The sequence below is a fragment of the Castor canadensis genome, chromosome 3 (genome assembly GCF_047511655.1).
Source record: "Castor canadensis chromosome 3, mCasCan1.hap1v2, whole genome shotgun sequence".
NCBI classification, from domain to species: Eukaryota; Metazoa; Chordata; class Mammalia; order Rodentia; family Castoridae; genus Castor; species Castor canadensis.
Window position 1 is genome coordinate 118,703,417 of NC_133388.1, and position 18,540 is coordinate 118,721,956.

General features: G+C 37.7%; 1 protein-coding gene across 4 annotated transcripts in view; it reads left to right on the plus strand.

The window, feature by feature from the left end:
- LOC109698442 (solute carrier organic anion transporter family member 5A1) overlaps positions 1 to 18,540 on the plus strand; it is a 137,875-nt gene that overhangs the window by 59,031 nt on the left and 60,304 nt on the right. For all 4 annotated transcript variants that reach the window (XR_012446316.1, XM_074068545.1, XM_074068546.1 and 1 more), the window contains 2 exons: positions 1,980 to 2,112; positions 6,546 to 6,754. Coding sequence is in view for 3 of the 4 variants with exons in the window: in XM_074068545.1 (XP_073924646.1) it covers positions 1,980 to 2,112; positions 6,546 to 6,754 (342 nt within the window). In the remaining variant the exon portion in view is untranslated. The remainder of the gene's footprint in view (positions 1 to 1,979; positions 2,113 to 6,545; positions 6,755 to 18,540) is intronic.

Genomic DNA, 18,540 nt, shown 5'->3' on the forward strand with positions numbered 1-18,540 from the left:
TGCTTCAAAAATTTCTTCCCCTAGAGCTCGGAAGGAGTGCCATTGGTTAATCAATTAATAAATGTTAGCTCATTGGCCAACAAGGCTTAACTTCTCAGAAGATGATTTATTTTTTACTAAACGGAGAGAGAGAGAGAGAGATTTTGTTGGGCTTAAAATCTTTAAAAAGTAAATATTTCTGATTGATTGCATTGCTAAATTTTAAAAAAGCTTTATTATAGCTTATAAAACAACTGAGGTTTTTTTTGGTAAATGCTATCTGATAAATCCTCCATCCACTGTATATTTGTGTGGTCTTGCAGGGCACATGCTGTGCAATCCTGCTTGGCTCCAACATTTGCACTCAAGTGCCGTAGGCATAAACAGTATGGTCGAAATACCCTTTCCCTGTCTATGTTTGTAAAATAGCCTCTTTCATGCCAGAAGAACTATTTTGGGAAGATGATTCATGTCACATTTTGGCCTCATTACAGTTTTAAGTTGTAAATGGTGCCGGCTTGCCTGGAGGTGTAAACATAAATTTTACCTTCTTGTGCATATGGGAATACCTGTAACTGAAAAAGTACTTTCTATTCTTGAATTACAGCATAGCCTATAGACAAAGAGATTATCAAGATGTTTATTAAGATTCTAATTTTACTTATAAAAAGCATGCTTTCAAAATAGTGCCAGTTACTGAAGGCTGTGCCTCCACTCACCATTTCCAAACACAGAGGGGAAAGCCGAGGAAGTTAAGGTCCTTTTGTCACAGGCAGATTCTGTAAAATAAATACTATACTTTCTCTTTTATAATGCTGTGAAAGGTAAGAGCCAGTGTTAAATTACTGTCTAGTCTGTGGTTGTGAGGAATAGGAAGTACAATATTATTCATAGTTTATTTAGCTTGGATGATAAAGTAGAAGTTATTTGATTATTCTAATTTTCTTTCCGGCAAAGATAGTTATTTAAAGCAAATGGCAAAAATTCTTTTTTTATTCAGTGGTTAAAAATGCACGATGGCAATAGGAATGAAGACCACTTATCACCTGATTTGTTACCATGCTTTGCACACAGCTGTGCCTTAAAAGTGTTTAGGGTTTGGGAAGTAACTGACTCTGAGCGGGGGAGAGAAATCTTTGGAGTGCAACTAGACTTTTCTGTGACTCTCAAGGAATTCCATATCTTATCTCAAAAATTTAAAATTGGTATGTTAGAATCTTCTATTATATACATGAAAACAGGAATGAGAATAAAGTCATGGTAATAACTTTGTTGTTGTTTGATGTAGCCCATTTTGATGGCAAATATTTTTGGATCAAATGATAGCTTCCTGATCTACCTGCAATGAAACATGTACCCACCCACCTCCTTGAACATGTGCTTTAAAATGTTTTCTCCTGGCCCGGCTGTGGGTGGAGCTTTCCATTTGGACCTCTGACCTTGAAAAATGTTCTCAGTTGGAGGGCACTTGATCAGCTTTGTCAGCCCAACCAAAACCAGCCTCAAGTCACTGCCTTTGAGTACCTTCATCCTACCAGAATCTCAGCTATGACAAGTGACACCTACTTTTTTCCCTGGTACTGAAGATTGAACTCAGGGTCTCACATGTTATACCTACTTTTTTCCTTTTTATTCTTCAGACATTTTTCTTTTTAAAAAAAGAAAAAAAGGTTTATCGGTTATTTAGTGACTCCCTCCTTAACTAGACTCGTTCTCTACTTTTAGGAATTTGACTTTAGTGGTTCTAGGGTGAGGACTGAACACTAATATTTAAAACAAAAAGCAACCAAAAAGCTCTCCAGGTGATCATGGTGCTCTTAAGAAAACAAGTAACAGTGAAATAAAGAGTAAGGTTTGAAGCTCCAGTGCCACATAGACATTTTAGAAGTCATTTTAGAATCTAACTGTGATGTAACTGCAGTATGACAGTGACAGTGGAGAACTATTAGCACTTCCATTAAATGTTGCTGCATTTCACATTTCCCCTTCTGTTTTCTCAGCCATCATGTATGTCATGGGAGCACTTGGCCCTGCAGTGGGATATTTATTAGGTGGACTTCTTATTGGTTTTTATGTTGATCCCAGAAATCCTGTTCACCTTGACCAGAATGACCCTCGTTTCATTGGAAACTGGTAAGAAAGATTGTTTTCTAATTTTGCATTTTATTTCATACTAATGATAGTCATAAGTGCTCTTTATTTAAAATTTATTTTATTTATTTATTTTAAATAAATAAAATAGCTTTATTTTAAATAAAGCTATGAAAAATAGCTAAAACTCACCTGAGCCAAAACCTTATTCTATAGTAAAAGATGCTTTGCACATGTGATCATGTTAAGAACCCAGAGATGGGGAGATTAGCTAAGGTGTTCTGTCAGGGCCTAGAATTAATCAAAGGAAAGAAAGAAGCAAGATGGCCAAAGTCAGAGAAGAAGATATAATTAAAGGAGAGGTTGGAATGATTTTCTTTAAAGATGGAAGAAGTGACTGTGAGCCAAAACATGAGATTGACTGTAGAAGCTAGAAAGGTAAGGAAACAGACTCTTCCCTGGCTAAAACATCCAAAAGGAATGCAGCCCTGCTCACACCATTGTGGATCTCTAGAAGGATGGGATCATTCACTTGTGTTATTTGAGCCTCTAAGTGTGTGGTAACTTGTTACAGCAGCCAAAGGAAACTAATACAGAGAATTGGGTAACAGTGTCTGAGTCCTCATTCTCTATGATTGGGCTGTTTACTTTACAGCAGAGTACAGGAAGAGGGTTGCTGTGGCCATGAGGGAACTTTCCTGTTTAATCTTATCTTTAATTTATCTTTTCTGTGCCTTAAAAATAATTCCTCTCCATTCTTTTTATATTTGTATTTCTGCTTTACAACCCTACTGCGGCCCAGAACACTAGCCCTCCTTTTACATTTCCTCTCTTAGTGGATGCTTTCTCTTTGGTAGTATTTTGTTTCCCCACATGTGCTATAGATTTAACTGTTCTCTCACTTGATGGACCTTCACTATTCTGCCAAATATGCAAAGTTTAGGATCCACAGGAGAACTTAAACTTTGGATATTATATTATTTATCTGAATAACCAGGGTAGTATTTGAGTTCTTCACAGTCCTTAACTTGAACATACTAAGTTATTTCTTCATGATTGCACTAGCTGAAAATATTGGTGCCCTGAGTTCACTTGATATGGGTTAGCAATAGATACACATTGATAAAAAACTTACATTTATGGCAAAGAGAATTCCTCAGTATTAGAAATTGTATGTGTCAAGTAATTTCTAGATAGTTATTTAGAATGCTTTGTTCTCTGTTTTATTATAGGATAATTTAACTTCATAATTCTAAGGTTGCTGGGAAATGGTTGACACTAATTTCTAAGCAGTTAATAAGTATGAATTAAGTTACACAACACTTCTTATTTTCATAAGTAACCTCACTGAAACTGGAAGTGCTAAGATTCAGATGAGCTTGGCTTGGTAGAACTTTCAAATCATATGAAGAAGAGTTCCCCTGTCAGTGATAGGGGAATAACACAGAAGTTTTAGGCTCATGACTGATAGTGATATTTTTGACCCAGATGTTTTCTTTGCAGTTTTGAAATAAATCAAAGTAGGGATTTTTTTTGTTGCTTGAAAACTCGATTATTAAAATACATTTATGAATATTTGATGTGTACTGTGTCCTATTTAGGTGTCCTGAGAAGGGAACATCAGGAAGGAAAGAAAGACAAGGAGATCCAACATTCCTTTGAATATGTACAACAACCATATGTAATCACTAATATTATGCCCACTTTTCAGGTGTAGAAATAAATGCTCAAGGAGTTGAATTACTTTCACAAAGCCTCAGAGTCAGTGAGCACTGGGTGAAGAAACAGACTCCAGAGTGGAACTCTTTGTCAGTATCTAAACTGGTGCCCCCTTAGTGAATGGCCCAAGTAATGATTCACAAAAGGGATTTGTTTACCTTGGCCTTTCACAAGTAGCTATTACTGATGTGTCTATTCCCAAAAGATAACACACACTTTTTGTCTCACTCTGGTTTTCTCAGTGTCCGCTTTAGTGGTGTGTCACTCGTTATATCATGCATCATATCCATGTTTCTGGAGACTATTGAAGAATACAGGCTCATTTGCTCTAATTTGAAATGACCTCAGATTTTTATAATATTATTTGATCACTATAATTCTTCTCCCTTTTCTGTTATATGCTCTCACTTTGGGCTATTAAGACTGCATGCAATTTTAATATTTGCAAGTAATTTTAGATCACTGACTGGGGGTGGGGTGGGCAGCAAGGATGAGTACAGATCTACATAAAAATAAAACCAAACAATCAAAGCTAGTTGTCATTAAGTAATTGCTCATTTGGACAAGGGGCATTTTATTAGGTCCATTATATACATCATATTTAAATGTGAGGACTCAAAAACACACTTATTATCTCTTTTTTGGATAAGAAAGTCAATTTGAAAAGTCTAAATAATTGTCCCAAGATCTCATAGTAAGTGGGAAAGACAGGATACAAACCCAGGTGTGTCTGAAACATAGCTCTTGAACCATCCTCTCCATTTCTGCAGTCTCATGGAGAGATAGAGTGAGAGGCTTATTCAATGAATGTAGTTTGTGGAGATTCTATAGTTAGTGGTAGATGGGAGTGGTGTGCTGATTAGTGAAAGTCTATAAGAAGCCAAGTACTAAAGAGGTCAGACATTATCATAGTTCTGTTTCCTACAAAGAGATCACCCCCACCCTTAAAAAAAAACTACCTCCTTCAGTTTATTCAGTGATATTTTTGAGTATCTAATCTGTGCTAGGCGCTAGGTTGGTGGGAATATTCTAAGTAACTGAGATTGCTAGAAGTCTGTCCTGAGCAATCATCACAAAATAAAGCCTTTTTATGACTATTTTAAAATTTGGAGGGTGTTGGAGTTTGAATTCAGGGCTTTACACTTGCTTGATAAGTGCTCTACCACTTATCCCTGATTATCTTAAACTTTTAATTTCATATGTCTTTATCTTTTTGAAAATAGCACACTGGGTTATTAATGAATAGTTCTAGGAATCATCTCAGTTAAACTGTGACCTTTGTCAGGCTAATAACAACATTTTAATGGAAACATTTTTAAGTGGATTTTTACTTTATGGTTGATTTATATCCTTACTTGATTGAGTTCATCATTAATGCTTTAAATGCTGCCCACATTTGGTTATGACTGATGGGAACATGTTGATACAGAGGCTAAAGTCTGAGCATTTACGGGGCAGTTTGGAAGTCATAAGGATAGAGTTGGAGTTGAGGAATCTTACTTAGGAATGACCACTCTGTTAGATAAAACCATGGATCTTTGCTTGCTAAGAAAAGGCAAAGCAGGCTGAGAAATCTTCCATGTGGAATTGTGCAGGCTGAAGCCCCTGATCTTAACACACGGCTCTAACAGAATTTGGGTTCTATTCTCTGTGTTCCCTATGAGCTCTCTGCAGCATGGTAGCTTCTAAGTCTATGTAGCTCAAGTTCTGCAACTTGTAAGAAGCTTTCTGACACATTAATTTCCCTTCTCTCAACTTTTATAGTATTCTTTATCTATACCATATGGCCTAACACTTAATTGTCTGCATTTTTGCATTTATTGGAGAATGTTTCTTACACTTTTGCTTGTTTACAACTAAGTTGTAAGTTCTTGAAAGCAAGGACAAGTTTAAATGTTTTGGTAGCCCTCATCCTTAGTTAAATATTGTGAGAAGCAGCTAAGGAGGGGTCAATACAGTCTTAAATGCTTGCAAAAAAAATTGTATACAATTCCTACCTTCCTTCCTTCCTTCCTTCCTTCCTTCCTTCCTTCCTTCCTTCCTTCCTTCCTTTCTCACTCCCTCCTTCCCTCCCTCCTTCCCTCCCTCTCTCCTCCCTCCCTTCCTTCTTTCTATTTTTCTTTTCTTTTTTTTTTGCAGAGTTGGAGATCCAACACAGGGCCTCGTGCATGCTGTGCACACTACCACTGAGCTACTTCCATACTATCAGCAATTTAAAATTTATTTGACACAGGGTTGGAGATATAACTTAACATTAGAATACCTGCTTAGCATGTACAAAGCCCTGGTTCAATCCCAGCACCAAAACCAAAAATAAAACAAAAGAAAGGAAAATATATTTGACAGGAGATATGAATGCTTTTCTTTTAAGAAAAAATGTCTATGTTGGTTCACAAAGCATACTATAGAGTCTATATTATTTCTCCATTATATTTAGTTTAAAATGCACAGTGTAACAAAGCAAACAATGTTAGCAGAACTAACACGTAGCTGCTTAAAAATACTTAAAGGAAATTCTGATCAGGCTGCTGAATATAATATTCATTATGATACTAGTGTAACTATTGAACAGATTTCCCATTTTTATAACATACAAGGAGAATCCCTTTATTTCCTCAATTTGTTCCATTTTCTACTGCTTTACAGTTAATGAAGGTAACAAGATTTCTTTGGAGAATCACCACAAACTTCTACTTCACTAATTTGTTCTCAGTCACAAAAGCCATAAATGCAATTCACATTTCCCAATCTTTTAGGTGGAGTGGATTCCTCCTTTGTGCCATTGCAATGTTTCTTGTGATATTCCCAATGTTCACTTTTCCAAAAAAGCTTCCACCTCGACACAAGAAAAAGAAAAAATTTTCTGTTGATGTTAGTGATGACGACGTTTTGAAGGAGAAATCAAACACTAGTGAACAAGTGGACAAAAAAGTTTCCTCGATGGGATTTGGAAAGAATGTCAGAGGTAAAGTATATCTCTTGAATAAGTGCATGCATGAAACGTTAGTTCAGTGCCCCTCAAAGTGTGGTCCCAGGAGACTGGGGGTGTAGCTCAGTGGTAGAGCCCTTGCCTAGCACACTTGGGTTCATCCCAAGTACTCAAAAAAAAAAAAAAAAGTATGGTCCTAGACCAACTGACCACAAGAGTCTGTTGCTGGCCTATTAAGATTCAGAGTAAGTGTTGCAAAAATATTTTAGAAATTTGACGGAATAATTTTGTGTCTGTCGAATCTAATAATAATAAAAACTAAGCTTATATTTTGCATGTCTTAAAATTAATTTTTAATAATTCATAATGAATGCATTTTATAAAAGTATCAGTAATAATAAATCAAAGGTCCTTCTCCCTAGATAGTTTGGAAAGCACTGATTCAGATCTTAAAAATACAGATGTGTAGATTTTCTGTAATTAGTGATTTTTGATTTTTAAAATACCAGTTGCCTTGTATGATGGGTGGTTTGTTTCAGGAGGACAGTGGCTTTGGCAATGTGGCCAGATCCTTACAGAAAAAGGATCCATGAAAAAGGAATTTCATTCCACTGTGGCTCTACCAAATGCTCATATATGGCTGTCCTTGGAGAAGGATGTAAAAACATCCAGAAAGTTTCAGTGATGGACTGGCCTATTTTTCTATTATTTGTCTTAAAAACATATAATAGATTAGGCAACCTGAAACCTAAGCAATTCAAATTGCTCCTAACCAGGCAATCTTTCTTATTAGTCAATCTATCTGTTAAGTAGCATAAGTCCCTTCAATCTAAGAAACTTAGAAAGCCACCCTCCTATTAGTTTCAGCCTTATTTCCTGAGTTCTCTGAATTAATTTTTTGTATTAATTGTAAAGCATCCTATTTATCAAGTGCCTACATTAATTAAGATTGAGAAATTTTACCCAAGTACATTATCAGCATTTTTTACTTCTTTTCTCGCAGTAGGACCAAAGAGGAACCTTTCAGGCCTAGAATAAACATATTAATTTATTATAGATCTGTCTCTAAATATAGTCCAAAAAGAATCATGATTAGGTTGGACCATTTAAAAGGCCATAATGGTTTAGAATTGCCCAACTAATTCTAAATTTCCCCAAATAAAGAATTTCAGTAAGTTTTTAAAACTTTATTTATTAAAAGCAAATGCAGTGACATTTTATTGAAAAATGTTTCTTGCTAGTTAAGTTTTAGATTTGTCCTCTACCTCCCCATTATCTTCTATGTATACTTTTGGAACAGTTAAATGATCTCTGCTCTGATGACAACGAATTCTCTACATGCTATTGCAGCTGGGCCCTTCCTGTGTGGTCCAGCCCATCATTTTCCAGGGATGTACTAAGGACCATGTGGCTACTCTCATAGGCGTGATTGTTTTTACAACTTAATTGGGACAAACTTAATGTTAAAGAATTAATAACATACAGATATGCATAGAGTCCTGACCTATCGAGAATATAAAGCAGACTCAAGGAAAGAGATAAAGGCATAAGTAAGATTAAATTATATATTTCATAAATTAGGAGTATATAACCTCAATGTGAAATATGAGTTGCTATTGGTATTTGATTGATTATCAAATACCAAAAAGGATCTACAAATGTTAATAGGATTGTTTCTATATCCTTCATATGTTGTCCTCTCCCTATTCACAGTTCCTGAAACCCCCCAATAAATTACTTGACTTTGAATGCTTGGCCTGCTTCTGGGGGACCTAAAGTTAGACATGCAGGTTCAGAAATGATAAAAAGCTGCCACAGAAGTCAAAAATGATTTTTGGAAATTGAGTGTATTCAGTATTTACTTAATCTGTGCTCCTTTTGTACTAGCTGCTTGTACTCGTAGGGATTATGGTTCTCTACCGGAGTTGATGGTACAGGATATTTTCTTTTTTCTCAGGGGAGATTTTGGATAGGGACTCACTATGTAACACAGGCTTGCCTAAACTCAAGAACCTCCTGCTTCTTCCTCCCAAATGCTGGGATTGCAAGCATGCACCATCTTGCCTGACAGAATATTTTCTTTTAAATGAAAGAATGATAAGTCTTTGAACAGTGGCAGGTGGTTGGTTTATAAAGTTAGTTTCTATTCTGTTCTTCTTGTTAGTGTTTCTGGTAAATTCTCCTTTCTACCCTAACACTTGATTGTGATGGTTAATCCTACATGTGGCTACACCTCTGATTCATTTTATTAGTTCCACTTTCACTGGATTCTCTAATTGGGTCTAGACTGGAGCTGCAAGAGACATTTATCTTGTTAAAAAGAAATACTGTTTTAATGGGATTGCACTGAAAATCTTTGCTAAAAATGTCTCAGACAATACTGATGACACTGAATATCAGGATATTTAAAATTAATCCATATTTATCTTGTAAACACTGATTTCCTTTGTTGAATACATCTCACCTAAAGGAATTGACAGTCTAATGTTTAATCTGGTTTTCAAAAGGACAAATGAAATTCCTAGGGGTTATTCCACTACTGATGTAATTTGTATTACAAAGCTGAGGTTTATGATTAAGGTATACATTAAAGAACGGTAGCTAAGATTTCCTTTCTACTTAAACCTGAGTTTGAGCTCCAGATTCTCTTTTTCCTACTGTTTCTTGGAGCATGGCTTCTTTTGTCCTTATTTGATGCATGGAATTTGGACACTAATATTACCTCTTTTAAATAGGAGATAGAAAGATAGTTAAGTTAGTGACTTATGCTTCCTTGGATAGAAAATTACGTAGACCATACAAAAGTTGGTTTTGTATTCAGGGCATTTCACTTGCTAGGCCAACATTCTACATCTTGTGTCGTGCTGGCAGCTTGTAGCTCTGGTTATTTTGGAGACAGAGTCTTACTTCTTGCTCAGGTCAGCCTGGTTACCTTTTTTCCATTGAGATGGGGTCTTGCTAGCTTTTTCTTTTTCCCCAGGCTGACCTTGAATGTTGATCCTCCCCAATTCATCCTCCCAAATAGCTAGGATGGCCTCAAACCCCTGGGCTCAAGCTGCCTTATCCTGCAGAGTAGCTGGGACTATAGGCCTGAACCACTACACTTGCCTAGCACAGTGCCGTTTTTGGAAGTTCTCTTGCTGAGACCTTCTTGCTAGAAGAAAATACACCATACTTTCCACTCTCTGCCTCCACATTTTAAGGACAGACATTGAGAAAATCTGACTCAATGTTGCTAGATTCTTATTATAAATTATGCAGGGACAGGGCTGTTTTAAAACACCACAAAGGGTAAAATCAGATTCTCAGTATATCTGCATTATCTTTCCATAAGGAAATTAACATTGATTCCATAAAAATCTTAACCAATAAAAGTAAACACTTAAAAAATTTAAGTGGATCGATTTTCCTGTGGTTTGAGGCTCAGCATTTTAAAACCTTTGGAGTTTTATTTTTATTTTTGAAATAGGGTTTTGCTATATAGCCCAGGCTGCCTTGGAACTTGTGATACTCCCACTTCCACCTCTCAAGTGCTAGGATTACAAGCTTCACCAACACACTCAGCTCAGCCTTGCAAATTCAACTGAGCATCTTTCTATATAGAAAACTTTGGTGGAGGTTAATCATTAAAAAAGATATTCTTTTTGTGTCCACTTTTAATCTTTTAAGCTTAATTGCTTAGCATTATGAATTTAGAATAAAGTATAACAAATTTTTTTCTCTACTAGACTTTTGCCTATGTTGGAGTGCAATATATGTTTGTAATCTTAACTAAATAACACAGATACTTTAAGGTAATGAGTTGATTTTTTTAAAAAAATCATTGATAGTTACAGATTTTTTTCATTAAAAGTTAATGTTAGCATCACTAAATTTAATAAGTATTCACTCTTATAAAAGGTTCTGGACTCTAGGCTGTGACCATTATGAAAAGAATGAGCCATGGTTTGCCCTCAGAGAGCTTAGAGTCCACTGAGGCAGCCAAGACAGGTACAGAAATATATTAAGGGCATAAAAAGAGGACTGACTCAGTGTTGTAGAGGGCCAAAGGCAGGTCCTCCACAGGCAGGACCAAAGGGAGCATTTGGTTGAGGAATCAAGAAAGATTACCTGGCACAGGGGGGCTTGAGATGAACCTTGTAGAGATGGAATGGTAGAAGAATTCCAGGCAGAGAGTAAAAGGCAGAAGATAGGGTTTTGTGTGTATATTTGAAAATGCCGAATAAGTTTATTGTGCTTGGCACATTGAATATGACTCTTCTGCCAGTGACCTGGAGGATGAGGTTGGGAACATAATGTGGGACCATACTGGGGAGGGTCTGTGGCCCAGCCTTGCACTTAAATGCTTCGCTTAGAGGGAGGGGAGTTTGAGCAGGTATGTAGCAGCACTCCAAGAGGCAAACAGTGGAGAGAGAGGTGTGAAAGGGAAGAAAGCTGTGAAAACAGAGCCCGATAGCAGCCTGCTATTCTGGTCCCATGCTTCTACCCTGTCCCCTTAGCTGCTTTCCATGCAATAGTCAGAGGTATCCTGTTAAAATGCCACTCCTCTGCTCACAGCTTCCATGGTCTCCCATCTCCCTCACAGGAAAGTCCTTCCCTGTAACACTTACTTGATCTCACCCCAGTTAACTTCTTCAACCCATCTCCTTCTTTCAGTCCCATTTGTTTATTCTGCTCATCCACACTGGTTTTGGTCCTCAATGTGCCAGGCATATGCTCACCTGAGGGCCTTAGCATTTGCCATTTCTGCTCTGGAAATGGTCTCCCCACAACCCCTCACTTTCTTCAGTATATCATTCAGTGAGATCTTCCTTAGCTGCTCTATTTAAAAAACTCCACACTTGGCTGGATGTGGTTGACACATACCTGTAATCTCAGCATTTGGTAAGCTAAGGCAGGAGGACTGTGAGTCTGAAGCCAGCCTGGGCTATATAGAGAGATCCTATCTCAAAGAAACAAAACAAAACAAATCAGTGGCAACAACAAAAAACACCTCCAACCTCTCTCCAAGGCTTCTTATCTCTCCCTCCTTTGCCTTTCTTCCCAGCACTAATCATTAACCTAAGATGCACAGTTGTCCCTTGGTATCTGTGGGGTATTGCCTCTGGAACCCCACTTCCAGATACCCAAGTCCAGGGGATGCTCAAGTCCCTTATAAAAGATCTATACAGTATTTGCACATACCTATTCACATCCTTCTGTGTACTTTAAATCATCTCTAGATCACTGATGACACCTAATACAATGTAGATGCTGTGTCAGTAGTTATATTGTATTGGTTAGGGAATAATGGCAAGAAAAATGTCAGTACATATGCAGTACAAATGCAATATTTTTGATCTAAGATTGGCTGAGTCTGTAGGTGCAAAGCCTTTGGATAACAGAAGGCTGACTGTACCTTACTGCTTTATTTGTCATCTCCCCAGTGAGAAAGGAAGCTCCAGAAAGGCAAGGAGTTGTTTTGTCCACCACATTCCTTGCTGAGTTTACACCACCTAGTGGCACACAGTAAATATTTAATGAATGAATCATCAAATGAGTAAAGGAAAACAGAGGTCATTTCTATGGGGCGTGACAACTGACATGGGTATTGATGGGAATTAAGGTACCAAAGATGGTTCCAGGGTTTAATGGAATAGGAGGCAGTAGAGACAGAAGGAATAAATTCTGATTGGAGTTTCCTAAGAGTCTCCAGCACCATGGATATAGCCCTTTGCTAGGTGTTTTAAAACAAGTACAATATGGGGTGTGTTAGGGCCAATTTTTCACCCAGCAAAGTGGAGCCACCAAAAGTTAAGAAACTGGCCACGTTATCTTAACCCTCTTTCACATGACCTTTGCCTAAGCACACTTTAGTTTTATGTTTTCAGTCATTACTGAAGGCCATTGCTCAAATTCCCTGTGTTTGCCTGAGGGCCACTGTTTAGTGCCCTTCCTATAAAACTCCATTTCTTTCGAACAGTGGTACTTAGTCTCAGCTACATTAGCATCACCAGGAAGACTTCCTAACACCCAGGTGGCCGGATCCTACTCCACAGTCTCTGTCTTAGGAGCCATGGACCAGGCCCTGAAAATGAGCATCTTAAAAAAGCTCCCAGGTGATGCTGTGGGTGCAGGGACCACACTGTAAGAACTATTGCTTTAGAACATAATTAGGAAAAGCTTTGTTTCCCAGAAGAAATGAGAAATGCTGATGAGCGTAGAGAATTTTTTGCTTTGGTGGCTGGGAAAGAGTCAATTCTGAAGCTCAGGAAAACTCTTCTGGCCTGATTTTTATATGTTGTGCTCTGTTTGTGTTTTCCCCATTTCTGATTCTTTGTTTCATTTCTGATTCACCTTTATTTCTTTGCGTTGACTTGTGGTAGGCCAAACCTTTCTATTTTCAACATACAGATTATAAGCTAAAAGGTAAATGGTAACAAGCTTGGCAAATGATACCTAAAAAAGAACACTCTTTATATTCAGTGCAAAAATAACTGTAGGGTTTCTCATCAAAGTGGTATCCACTTAGAAAGATGTAAGAAAATATTCATTAGTGATGGATTTAAACAAGAAAGGGCACACTGTGGCCAATACCACTGAGAATACATTTTAGATCCCAATGTGCCATTTCCATCCATTTGTCTATAGGTTAATGGTCCAGAGACCACTAACACTGGAGGTTAGTGGAGACACCTTCCAGTTCCTTCTGCTCTTTTCCAGGCAAGCGGGGAATGCCATGCACCACTGAGTTCTGGAGTGAAGAGAGGACTTAGAATACTTTTGTGGGGATTTGGGATTAGGAAGAACATGCATCATTAGTTTTAAAAGAAAATGAGCAGGAAGTAGGGGCAATGCAGATCCTATGTTGGCCATATTGAGTATGATGAGATACTTTAGCTCTGCTTTTCCAGAAAGGTCTGACTTAAAATCATTTGATGCCCTTGGGGTAACAGCTGTAGAAAACTCATATCTGTTCTGTGCTCAAGAGCACACATGGGATGGTGCCATACTAGAAGTGATTAAGGTTTTCATGGCACAATGACAATGTTTCCATCAGCTTTTTGCTGCATCAGAGGACTTAAAGGCACCCAAATGATAGGTAGAAGGCTTGCAATAAAGGGAAATTTATAAATAAAAATTATTTATAAAATTTATAAATTTTATAAATACTCTTATAAATAAGAGTATTTACAAAATACTCTTATTTTGTAAGTACAAAATAAGAGATTGAGGAATGTCATGGAGGGAAAGTGTTATATATTTGTACCCCTGTGATTTTAATCTATAGGGATAACTGAGTTTGACATGAAGAGGTCAATGCCAACAAAAGAATTTGTCACTTATGCTTCCCAATAGATGGGGGCATAGGTGGTGAGCACCAGGTTCGGTCAGGAGGCCAAAGTAAGAGAGAGGCTAGAGTTTTCACTGGAGTTACCTTGGGAAATAGCTTAGGGTTGGCTAGTATAAATAATGTTGGCTGTGCCCTGGATGACTGGTTTAGTGTGTGAACTATAAATAAGGTGTTTGGGGCTATGGCTTTGCCCTTGGAAGGATTCTCTCTCTCTCTCTCTCTCTCTCTCTCTCTCTCTCTCCCCTCCCCCCCACCCTCTACCTAGCAAGAATCTTTTTTTTTTCTTTTTTTTGCTGGTGGTACTAGGGCTTGAACTCAGGGCCTCCCATTTGCTAGGCAGGCATTCTACCACTTGAGCCACACTCCCAAACATTTCTATGGTGGTTATTTTTGAGATAGGGTCTTCCTTTATGCCCTGGCCTGCCTGCACTGCAATCTTCCTATTTTATACTTCCCACTATAGCTGGGATGACAGGTGCACACCACATGCCCAGCTGTTTTTGTTGAAATGGGGTTTCAAACATTTTTTTGCCTGGGCTGGCCTTGAACGTCAATCCTCCGGATCTCCACCTCCCTAGTAGCTGGGATTACAAGTTTGAGCTACCATTCCTGGTTCAGCAAGACTTTTAATATGTCAGGACATTGTAAAATACTGAAGATAAAAGCACAATTGATATAGAAACCTATGTAGTAAACCTGGAGTATTTGCCCACTGGCTTCATTAACCATGATCACAATGCCGTACCCCTTGCCCCTTTCTTCACACCATCTTCTCTCTCTCCATCTTGGGAGTCCTCTAAATTCTGTATCTTGGCAACATCACATTATTTTATAATTTGTCAGTAAAACTCCAAATTTTTAGATAGCAATGATCATCTATTTTGGTTTTCCTGTTGTTTACTCTTTTCTTTTTGTGCCCAATGTGAATTCTATGCCTTGTTTGACTTTAGTCCATTTGAACTGCTTTCATCTGCTTCTTAATAATTCTCCCCTCAAGCTACTTTTACGTAAGAAATTGGCATAGTTTAAGACTTTTAGGAAAGGACTAGATTCGTCCCCAAATGTGTTAGACAGCTCTCCATTGTGACAAATACTTGAAATAAAGCAACTTATAAGGAGGAAAGTTTTATTTTAGCTCACAGTTTCGGAGATTTCAACTTTAAATTGTTGCTTTGGGTTTGTGGCTGCACATAGTGGGAGCAAGCTCAGAGTCAATAGAGAGAGGGGGGAAGAGGTCAGGTCCCTTTAAGGGCACACCCCGAAGACCTAACTTCCTCCTAGTCGGTCCCACCTCCCAATAGCACGCCAGGCTGGTGATCAGCCTTTAATACAAGGGACTTTGGGGAGCACTGCAGTTCCAAACTATTGTACCAAGTATCATTTTAATTATTGAGATAAATGGCTGGAAATATTGAGCTTCAGAAATTTTCCTTTTCTCTCTCTCTCTCTGAAATATCTTTATTGAGCAACTACCCCAGGACTAAGAACTCAGGATATGTATATGAAAAGTTAACATTGTTGCTGTCAAAGAGAGACAGGAAGGAAAAAAGACTAAGGAGAAACAGTATAACATGCTAAGTCTTAAAATGGGGAGAGGAGGAAGGAATTCCTAGGTTGGGGAAGACTGAATCCGGGAGGCTTGTCCCAGTATATGATGTTTCTTCAGCCTTGTAAAGTTTCATTGTTTTAAGATCATAAAACTAATACATGTTCATGATAGAAAATTTTACTAAGTACATAGAAAATAAAGAATAGATACAATATAAGTAAATTTTAATCCTATTCCTAAAATAAATGCTTATCTTTTTTTTATAGTAAAACGTATTTACATTTTGAGACTAACTTTTTTTTTTTTTTTTGGTGGGACTGGGGTTTGAACTCAGGGCTTTGCAGTTGCAAAGCTGGCACTCAAATGCTTGAGTTACACCTCTAGTCCTATGTTTTGAAACTAGGTAGAGGCAGTGATTGTACAACATTGTGACTATACTACCACTGAATCATTAACTCTTAAACAGTTAATTTTATGTCATGTGAATTTTACCCCAATAAATTATTCTTTTAGAAAGGTGTGCATTTTACTTGGATTTAAATGTAGGAAAAATAAACCACATGGGCTGCTGAATGTCAGATAAGTGTTCCTTTCTTCTCCTATAAGAAGAGATAGTATGTCTGAAAATAGCTTTGTCATAAAAATCATGAAAAATATTAAGTAAGGTCAATGTGTTTATCTGCTATTTAATGTTTATTATTTATTCCTGAACAGATATATAAGTTTCCAGGTAATAAAATGTACTCAACTGCTTCACAGTAACAATAATGCATCTATTTTACATAATAATAAAACAAGAACTACTTATCCTACCACCCCTGCACGGTTTCAATTAAAAATGAAAAGGATATCAAAAGAACAAAATTGATAAGCTCATATTTACTTTTAGAAATGTAACAAAGAAAAGTTACCATGGAAGCAGAATGCCTGCAGGTAAAAAGAAATGCACATAGTTCACAGGGAAGGAATTCTGATGCAACCAGAAAAAAGTAAGAAAATAAATGGAAGATTTGAAAAACATGGTAAAATTAATTAGCATAGGGAAATTGGTATTCATAATTATGACTGAATCCTGAAGACAATATCAAATTAGAGTATATTGTCTAGTGTTACCAGTTAATACACCAAAAATCCCTAAAGCTTTGTTTTTTACAGAAGCAATTGTTTAGTTCTCTAAAATTCAACCATACAAAATACCTGTTTCCCATATATGCTGGATAAATAAAATATTATATAAATGAGTATTTATTCCTCTTCCTGATATCATTTTAGTTTGTCTTTAATGAACATTTTAGCTTATAATCTTATCTAAATCCATTAAGGAGTCCTTACCTTTAAAGAGCCGTGCTTTAAAAAGAATCATGTATTCTGATCTCCACATTTTTAGTGTTTTTGGTAGGCCCACCAATGGGCAGTACCCTTCACGTGCTGACTCGTGATTTCTCAACACCTAGCCTGTTCCCCAAGAGGAAATTATATCTGTGCACTGGACTTCATCTTCTCACAAGTATACAAATACATTGTTTTAGCACAAATTATTGTTATGATGTAATAATGAATTTTAATGAATAAATATATTCCAAACATGTATTTAATTAAACTTAATTTTTTTGGTGGTGCTACGGGTCAAGCCTAGGGTCTTATGCATGCCAGGCAAATCCTCTACCACTGAGCCACACCCCCATCTCTTCCCAAGTACATTTTTTGAGTATTTAGATATATGCTAGCAGCCAAAGATGTACAGGTATCTTCAGGTCTTGCCTTTGTAGCATTTACTGTCTCTCGAAGAGAACAGAGAAATAAACACCTGCAGCTACAGAGGAAGTGATGACTGGACCAAGTGCCAGAGAACACTTGGGAGCACAGGGAGAAGAGAGAGGGGCCCCCAGTTCTGCCTGGGAGACTGTGGACAGCTCCCTCCCTACAGGAGAGAGTGCTAATCTGGAGATCAATGGATGAGTTTCACATTTGCTGAGTACTGATGGGGAATACTATAAGCAGTACAGAGATGAGAAGAATCATGGCCATGCATGAAGCTTGTGACTGGCCAATGACAGGACTTCAGCCTGGAAGGGCTGGCAGGAACTCCATCCTGTAGGGCCCAGTATGTAAGTTAGAGTGCATGGTAGCTGAGATTTCTTCCCTTAGGCTTGGCCAATACCATTGTTGACAGATCTTTTTCAAAAATAGTATTTAAAAAAATGTTTCACGAGTTTACAGCAACAGCAAAAGGTATAATAAAGGAGCTTTCAGGTTGCAAAAGACAGAAGCTAAGCCAGGCATCTGAGATCCTGGGGTTCTAGACTAAGGCTTCAGAGGCAAACAGAGGCCCTGGCAGCCAAGCCCCTGCAGATGGGAATGTGCCCATTGCCATTGAGACATGCAGCTGCTCTGTGAACTTACTGTGCTATGAGCCAAAGCTCAGTTCCTTTTCCTTACTTTTGTCTCTCCATCACTCCTTCTTCAGACTCCCCTAGTTCTTCCTTTGCATGTGTCAAGTGCAAACACTGTAAGGGAAGTAAAGTGAAGGGCTTCACCAATCTGCTCACATAATTTGTCTTGGTCATCCCGTGGCCTCTTCTGGCTGCCTGCAGGTGGCATTTTTTAGTCCAGACCCCTTCCCTGTTCACATGAGAAAATCCCTACAGCTTCAGCAAGAGAAACTATGGTGAGGGTTTTTCCCCATATGCTAGGTGCTCATAGACCTTTCTCCACAATGGGATGCATTTCTCACTAAACTAAATAAACTTCCATTAAATACCTTCATTTGCCCACTTGAAAAATGACTCTCAGGTTTGCTGAAATTGGTGCTCACTTAAAGCTTCATTTTTCTAAGCAGAGACTTTAACCTAATAGATGCTTTAAATTGTAGTCTTATTTTATGAATGTGTATAAAACATTCACTTGTGCTGAAGCATGTTTGCCCAATGGTCAAAAAAT